The sequence below is a fragment of the Gavialis gangeticus genome, unplaced genomic scaffold (assembly GCF_001723915.1).
Source record: "Gavialis gangeticus isolate Ggan-Ray unplaced genomic scaffold, GavGan_comp1, whole genome shotgun sequence".
NCBI classification, from domain to species: Eukaryota; Metazoa; Chordata; order Crocodylia; family Gavialidae; genus Gavialis; species Gavialis gangeticus.
This window is the reverse complement of record NW_017728995.1, coordinates 44033508-44042728: the sequence shown is the minus strand read 5'-3', so window position 1 is coordinate 44042728 and position 9221 is coordinate 44033508. Positions and strand designations below refer to the sequence as shown.

Sequence of the window (9221 nt, the reverse complement as noted above, 5' to 3'; positions counted from 1 at the left end):
CTTTTTTTTTTTTTTTTTGGAAAGCAGAGGTTCATACTCTATTTGGTAGCATGCAACATGTGAGAAAAAATTATGTCTTGTAAAATACCTGCATCTCAGAACACAATGCCTAGTCCCTGGCAGCTAAAATGCATCTTAATATCCTTGTTTGTTAATATGAATGGTTCATGGTGTGTGTGACTAGTTTGATGTTGGAATTTCTTGCAAATCCCACTTGTTTAGTTTTGTTTTTACTAGTGAAGTGTAAGAGCTATTTATACTGGACTTCCAAACATCTCCATGAGTGGGTAAATATCCTAATGAAAGTAGAGCAGGAACAGCTGAATCCTGCCCCATGCATACAACCACACTGACACAATAAGAGCTTCTATTTTTTCCAAGCCTTGGAGAATATCAACCTTTTTTTTCTAACTGGGAATAAGAATCATAAACCTTAAAAGTGCTTCCAGTTCTATGGATGAAACGGGCAATATAAAACCTAGGTGAGATTTTGTTCAAAGTCTTTAAGGGTACTTCAGAAAGTGCTTTTCATTTTAAGACTGACTTTACCCTTACACATAGTCGACAAGAAGAACATCTTTCCAATTAATGTGCTAAACTAGATAGATGAAACTATTAACATTGCTTTTGGACACAAGTTTCACAAAACAATCCAACCAAAAAGGTACATGCCTCAAGTTACCATATTTTGAGGCAAACTTCTAAATTTCCTTTTTGCCTTCTGCTTTAGATGGCAAGTCTGTCCCATGCTCTCCCTTGACACATCCATCTCTTTGGAATGTGTAGACTTGAAAGAAGGGATAGGAACCTGCTTGTTAATACAGATGGTTTTCTTCCAAGCCTCTATACCCCAGGTTAAAGGAACAATTACATTACATTTTCTTTCTGGAACGAAGTGTCCATAACTATGCAAGAATAAGTTATTTCTCAGTAAGTACCTACACATTTCGATTTTGGTCCTCATTACTTAAGTTACAGAATAAACCTATGTATTAGAATTGCATTAAGGTTTTTTGCAGTTCAAAATTCAGTGGTGTGCTCCTTATACTCAAGTAGTCTCAAGAATATGACTGAAGTGGGTGAAAAGTTGAAACTTAAGTACTCTTAATACTGGTTAAAAATAGGTTATCTTCTGACACTATGTTGTGACAACAGAAGTAACAATCAGTCACCAACACTGAACAAGGACCTTGATTATAATAAAAAAGTATTCCCCCTAAAGTTCTTCCATTCCCGTTTGATTCAGAGTAAAGCTTCTCCCTGGCGTTCTGCTATGAAGTTAGAGACAGTACACATCACAAAACAGTCAAGCTCCCTTTGGGAATTCTGAGCTCAGAATTAAAATAAAAAAAAGTTAACTACCCATTAAAGGACACCCACTTTCTTTCACTTTATATTTAAGCTAGCTACAATGCAGTATCTGTCTTGTAGGAAAGCATGTTGATATATAGAGCTGGATGCAAGAATCTTGCTTCAGGAGGGGATGGTGTTGGGATGGATGTACCCTGGCTCTCCATACATTATATTTCTGTCTTGTTAACCAAGGAAGTCACCTCTTCTACTTCTGTTATCAAAGCAAACTGCAAAGCCACCAGCAGATTATTTGAATACTGAGACTGTAAAAGCAATCCGGGATATTAACTCATTTCCAACTTTCCATTTTCCACTTCCTAGTTCAAAAATAAAAAGGTTAAAAGTGCACTGTTGGAGGCAAACAGTTTTGTGTTAAGAATTTTTCAGTAGAGTACCTGTCTTCACCGCCACCCACTTAATTAGGTCACTGTCAGTAGTACTTGTGATTAGTTGCAAAAATCTCCAAGTCAGTACACACTAGAACATAACAATCCAGTTTCCGACTACAACAAAAAGAATCTTTCACACTGGAATATATCATGTTGCGTCAGGAGACTGGCACTGTCCAGCAGCATCTACAAAGACGCACACCACCACCCAAAAAAATCATGCTCAAGTACAACCAAGGTTCATATGTAAATAAATTATGAAAGCCAGCAAGGAAGTATTAGAAGTATAAAAGAAATATACATTATAAAATAAATGTATTTGGCAGTCTACTTGACAAGGCTACCAAGAGTACTGGAGATCATTAGACAAATAAAAAGTAGTAAGGTAAAGGGGTTTTTGAAAGATGCACCCACAGGCCGTGTTCAGATAAGTGCAGCCATGCAGGGGTCGCAGACATGTCTGCAGTGCCACATGTTCAGCTGTTCTCCATGCTGAAAGGGAGCAGTGCAGTAGGTATTTTGGCTCCTGGATATCTAGGGGTAAGAAAAAGCAGAATGGCACACGTGTGGACAGTGTGTGGTGCTCAGAACTGGAGCCTTGCCAGCTGGAGCCACGCACTGGCTGCTGGCCACACTCCGAGCAGCAGGACTGCTGCTGCTACGGACCCAGGAACCCTGGCAAGGCTGCTGGAGCCAGCCCAGTGCTGACCCTAACCTCCCCTACCCCACCTAGGATAACTTGCCACACACCAGACAGCACGTGCCACAGGTATTCCCTGGGGACAATTAACAGCAGCACAAGGTGTCACGCTGCTAGCTGTGCCAAGGGTATCAAAGATTCACACTTGTGTGGATGCAGCCATATAGGCCAGATTTATTCCCCTCAAAAAAGTTCTTCCCTTTGTGCTTTAATTAGTCTGTAGGGACCTACACAATCTTGCGCTACACATTAGAGATACTGCACTTTACAAGACAAACCTTTTAGACCATTGGTTCACTTAACTGATAGGACTATGGTTATGGAAGCCAGCTGGCAACAGCTCTGTGGCAGTATATCACAGAAGGAACTTACTAGTAGCCCAGCATGTGACATGCCTTCCTAAAGAAACTCTTGTACATACAGTACTGCACTTATTATGCAGCCCTCTTGCTAAATAGTTTTTCCTGTTGCCTCAAATACAAAGATGCATTTTTAGGAAACAAAGTGGGCAAACACCTAATTTGAATCAAGGTAACCCCCACTCAGGTCACAATTTTTTTTTCCTGACACTCCATAGACAAAAACTCTTCATCTGCTAGGAAAAAATACTCCATACAACTAATGTCACTCACTAGTCCCCTTTTAAAGGGGTCAACTATCTGAAAATCAACAGTTTCACTTCTCCATCTCCTGGGGATAAAGAAGAAAACACTTTTATTAACTGATCAGAATGGAAATACTATTATTTTGGTAGTCTGCAAACAAACAGGATTATGATACTTAAGTCAGATAATCAGAACCTCTCATGAGTAGGGACCTATTCAAATCATGATTTTGTGGAAATCATGAAATTGGGCAATCTATTAAAAATAAAGTGCTGGCTCCCCACTGGGAGCCAACAGTCCTCCCAGCTGCGCAGCCTGGCACAAAAAGGGGCTACCAGGCATGAGCAGGCTGCCTTCCCTGCCTCTCCCCACTGATTGGTTGAGAGGGCTGCCTGTCATGTGACCCCACCCCACTCCAATCAGCAGGGCCATGAGCCAACCAGCAACAAAGGGCGAGCCGTATGACAGACAGCCCTCTCCACCAAATCAGTGGCAGGAAGCAGGGCCCCTTGGCCAGAACTGGGGAAGAGAAGGGAAAGGGTGGGGGAGGAAGCAACCTACCACAATAAGCTCCTAAGTGGCAGCCAGCCCTGCAATCTGCCTGCAAAACTGGCCAGCCGCTGCCTCGAGTTGGGATGACCCCTACTCATGAGGCTACATTTTTACAGTAGCTCAAATGCTTTAAGTTGGATTTTTTTTTTCTTCTTCTTCCAATCTTTTTGGCTTAAGTACCAGCTGCAGTGCTGCTACAAGCCACACAGAAAGTATCTCCACTTTTTGGTACTAGAGAAGTAGACAATTTGGAATTTGTTTACATGTGCATGCTACACATGTATATACACACCCATACCAACCCACCCACAACTGTTTTAGCAACACAAATATAAAGACATCATACCTTCCTCCTACTGCGTCGTCTTGTGGTTGGGCCCCGGCAGTGTTCCTCTGTGAACGTCGCAGTGACCCCCCTGGATTGTTATTAGGCCGGTTGGACATTGGCACCTCTCTCCTGAAGGGACATACCCTTTCTAGACACTACCATTCACTGCGGGGGGGAAAAAAAGTTCAGATGAAACAGATAAGGACACTCCAAAAATAACACCTTTATTAAATAAGCAAGAAGAGACTCTTAATGGAAGGAAAAAAAAAAAAGTCTTCAATTTCAGGTTAACTACTACTCTCAAAAGAAAACAGTAACATCATAAGTGAGGACACAGAGCAAAAATTTCTTAATTAGCATAGCTACTACTCGTATCCTATAAACAATGATCATTTTTCAGTGATATTGTCACATAAAATAAGTGCAACTTAGAACTTAGTGTTTGTAGATATCCTATGGATAAACAAAAACTGCCTTCAAACAGCAACTTGAGACAGCAACTATCATGAACCAATGGTGTTGGTGAACATGGTAAGCTTTACAGAGGCAGGCAGCACACTTGTACTTCAGCCAATTCTTAAGAAGTGGTGCATAAGATTTACGTGGGAAGACTGTTTACAGTATAGTAGTTAAAATTAGACTTTTTGGTAGTCATATTTATGCAACTTCTACATACATAAAAAAGTGAATTTATATATGGAATTATTCAGGACAAGAGACCAATCTGTGAATCAGAAATCCCAATTCAGATTTTTTTCAGTTTGAGGAACTATAAAAACCTGAGAAAAGTTAATAAGCTTATAATAAAGTCAAGCATCATGGGCACATAATGATTTAAACCATTCAGTCTTGGAAAGGTTAAAAGTGTCTATGAAAGCTTACAGCATTTTTATAGACATTTTTGCCAGCAACCTCTAAAGGTGGTGGGGAGGGAACCAACAACATCCTACAATGTCCTTGAAGAGAAGACAAAGGCATTTCAAAGCTTCATGCTTGCTTAGTTCCTAAGCAAAGGAAGGAAAACTACTCTACACCATGCCAAACTAGGCTATTTTGCATTGGCAATTTTACAGCAACTGAATTGTCGCCAGCAAACCTTACTTATGGACTCCAGCTTCAATATTAAAACCTACACGTGTGCACACACAAACGCATACATTGTAGGTGATAGTTTCAACAAGGGGAAGGAAAAAAAAAGTATATTCTACATGAAACTAGAAAGAGTGGAAATAAACTGGAGAAGGTCCAAGGAGCCAGAGTTTTGAACTGCTGCTTGCCTATATTATCAGCCATAAATGCTAACGCCTGTTCATTTTTTTTGGTAAGCTTCTCAGCTTTGAAGTAAGAGCTCAGAAGTATACTTCTGAACTTAAAAAGAGCCACTGAAGTTACTGTGAAGAGCAGATGTTTTCATATTTCGCAACAGCCCTCACCCTTTGCCCAAAAGATTCTTTGTACTGAGATAGGCAATTATTTGGGCTGGAGAACCACCTAGTTTTGGGAAGCTGTTGAGGGCTAGGAGAAGGGAACTGCTGACACGGCAAGGTGGGGGAATTGATCCTCTGGCCCATCCTGTCTACACCACTGCTCCTGGATGTGGCAAGCAGACTGCAGCTCTGTCCCAGGCCCTGGCCCCACACTGTCACTGCCTCGCAATCCCAACTCCAGCCCCGCCTGTTCCACTCTGCTCCACTCCCTGCCCATCAGCAGCCTCATTCCATCTACCCAACAAGTGCTTCCTGCCTGCAGGAGTCCCAAGTCCATGGAGCTGGGTCCAGTGGTGGGTGCAGGGTGGACAGGTGTGGAGAGCAAGTCTGGTAGCAGTGATAACACTGGCAGCAGCAGCTGGAAGGAGAAACTGCCAACAGGGCTGCCAAGAAGCCAAGTGTGGCTGCCACACCACCCCAGCCCCACTGTGCACCTGGGAGGTGGCAAGACCAGCCATGACCCCAGCTACTCTCCCATGCCTGGGGCTGGGTGGGGCTGAGGGACCCACTGCAGGCTGAATTAAAATCACTCGGCAGGCAAGACTGGCCCATGGGCTTCATTTTGCCTACCCATTCTATACGCTGGACAGTTCTCCTCACAACTCAATGTTTTTGTGATCTTTATACTTCCATTATGATTATAGTGAAACAGATACAAGAAATACTGATTACTAAGCCACCTTGGCTATTAGTATTGCTTCAGCCTACTGAAATAAAATTCTAAACTTTGACTCCTACCAGTCTAAATATGTTAGGCCTTCAACTCTTGTCTTATTCCCCTTGCAAAATTTAAGACACTACCACACTTGAGAAGATATGTATAGCTTGTTCCAGCTTCAGTTATGTAAGGGTATTTGTAGAATCACCTTCTGGAAAGGAGTAGCTTCAACCCAAGACTGAGTTGGCACCCATTTCCCAGAAAGTAACACTGTTTAAGACTCCTGGAATAAGTGTGTGTCCTGAAAGTTGCTCTCATTCCAACAATCATCCAGGACTGGTGAGAAACAGCAGTATCTCAAATGTATACTCTAAATCAGTCACTAGTTTCTTCTTCTAAGGCCAGCCAATGAGAACTTTGTGACTGCTAGCTTTGAAGGGCAACACTGGAGTCAGAAGAGGACAATGATGCAGGTATAAACAACTGTTCTATGCACAGGAGCTTTCAGTACTGCTTGGACAGCCAAGCTCACTTGGCCCTCCATGTTAGCACCTCACCCTGAAAAATAAAGTAATTTTGATTTTTGTACACAAAATAAAAATGTTTTCACATGACAAACTGTACAGAAGATCAAGAACACTGTTCTGCAAGTGCCATGAACTGCTATTCAGCACCATGCAGGGGAGCCCCATTCCATATAGTACACCTGAATGGCAGCTAATTTCTTCTGCAAATGTTTGCCCAAATCCAAAAATCAAGAAAACTCTTTAATAAAAATAAAAATTAAAAAAAACCCCACAAACAAACACCACACTCTGCTCCTCATACCTCAGCCTAGTTTAAGAGAGGCACTTGCAACGCTATTAATTTGTGCACCATTTTCAGTGCATTTATTTATTGTACGGTTCATTTTTACAGCTCTAATCAAAAAAATAAGGTATTATCAACAACACTACCATAAAATTGGTGATAAGTTGCCAATTATCCAGCATAGTATACTGGTCTTAAATAGAACATCTGAATTTGCAATAAGACTTCAGTATCCATTTTAAATAGTCATTTATTGACAGTTTTTCCACAGATTTCTCACGAGCTAATTTCAGCATTAAGATAGTCAGATGCCATTTTGACTTTAGCTAGGTATAGTCCAACAGCCCCTGGTTACACTAAAGACTACCCTTTGCTCATGTGCTTTTACTCCTGGATAGGATGTCTGTTATGTATCCTTGTAGTCAAATGCTATTGGATTGAACTGCAAGAACCATCACATCAATTAAGCTAATTTACAAAGTGAATATGTAAAATTGTTCATTTAGCTTAAGTATCCAGCAGCCATGTGTGCTGAAGAAGAGGATCTATTTACTTGAAACCAAGATAGGGAAAAGGATGTGGAAGACTTCTGCTGATGTCATAGTATCTTGTACTAACACACATCTCCAAGGGAGGGGAAGGGACCCCACAGCATAGAAAGAAGCAGGTAGCACTAGTGCCATAGTGAAATGGATGCACATAAAAAAAAAAAAAAACACAAACAAAAAACACACAACTGGATCTGTGGTGTCCAGAAGAACAATATGGTTACTTCCTTGCAAAAGGTAGCTGATCTCACAAGACGTGTAGACAGACTTCTAGGGAGGAGTCTACAGTCATTGTCCATGTGGGTACTAACAGCTAGGGAAGTATACAGGAGAAGTCCTGGAGGCTAAAGTTTGGGCTGCTAAGCAGGTGATTTAAATTCAGGACCTCTATGTCAGCATTCCCTGAAATGCTTCCATTTCCATATGCAGAGCCAGCTAGACAGAGCTACAATCTGAAATTAATGGACAAGATAGTGCAGGGCAGGGCAGGGGGCAGCATGTTTGGGCAGAGCACCTAAAACACCCACAGCCTCAATTTGTAAGATGTTAGCATACAGGGGTGGTGCAAGGGACCCAATTCTTTTTGTGGCAGCACAGCCACTTCACCACCATCTGCCCCAAGGTATATGTGCCAAGCAAAATTCCTTCGTGTGCCACACTGCCATGTATGTCAGGGTTGCCAACTCCTGAAGTAGAGAGAAGGGATTTAAAATTTATTAGTAACCAGGAGAACCTTTTAAGACAAGATAAGCCTGTACAGAAATGTGGGCTCCACTTAAACCAGATTGCTGGCACTAAAAATTAAAAAGTTTGTGGAGAAGTTTTTAAACTCAAAATTGGAGACAGCCAACAGCTGCAGAAAAGCAATCCTTTAGGTGAGGGACCTCACACAGTTTGCTCTTGAAAAAGGATAAGGAGGAAATAGGAAATGTAAGTGACAAGACAACAATCAGATACTTGATCAAGTGGCATGCACAAACATAAGAAGGGGAAAATTTAAAAGCATTTCTACAAAAGATAGAAGCCTTAAAAAAAAAGGGAGGGCATGAACTAGAATGAAGGTATTGACAAAAAGGAGGATTCCAGAGAGAAACAGTGGAAAGATGATCTCAGTGGGATCCTTTCACACCAGAATGTAAACTATACAAGAATGACAGAATAGAACATACCTCTGGAGGAGCGTCACTGTATGTTAGAAGACAGTATAAACAAGAACAGACTACTATGATTTGCTAAAGGACATATTTGAGAAGCTGCATAGTGGGACATGCAATGGTGGCAGACTGGGTAAATACCTCATTAGAGTGAGATGCAGAGATACTCCTTTCTAGAACAACTTATCTTGGAAGCCACAAAAGAAAAACAGTTCTTAAAAACTAAAAACTATTAATCAGAATTTGATTAGTACTCAGAACCTGGTGTAAGAGCTCTCTAAGTGAACTACTGTAATAGTGATCACAATATAAATCAAAGTTAACATCTTTACCTTTGATTTATATTGTGATCACTATTGAAGTATTGAAGCCAAAAAATCCACTGCACTGATATTTAAGCTTCAGAAAGTAAAAATTTGAGTCTTAGAAAGACTTTAAAAGAAACTAATCAAAAATGAAAGAGTAGGGGTGTACTGATAAAGATTTTCTTGGCCAATACCGATAGCCAATTATTAATTCAGCCATATCAACCAATACCAATCTGATATTTGATTTACAGGAATGCAGCCAGGCAGTGTGGAAAGTAGCTCTTTGCAGGTAAGTCTGTAGAACAGAAGGGGCATGGGTGGGGAGGGCG

At 41.1% G+C, this 9221-nt stretch overlaps 1 protein-coding gene across 4 annotated transcripts in view; it reads right to left on the bottom strand.

Annotated features, from left to right (window-relative positions):
- The window catches only part of TRIP12 (thyroid hormone receptor interactor 12), a 182373-nt gene that overhangs the window by 99374 nt on the left and 73778 nt on the right, over positions 1-9221 (bottom strand). For all 4 annotated transcript variants that reach the window (XM_019503595.1, XM_019503597.1, XM_019503596.1 and 1 more), the window contains one exon: positions 3946-4092. In XM_019503595.1, coding sequence (XP_019359140.1) covers positions 3946-4043 — 98 coding nt within the window. In that variant the 5' untranslated portion in view covers positions 4044-4092. The remainder of the gene's footprint in view (positions 1-3945; positions 4093-9221) is intronic.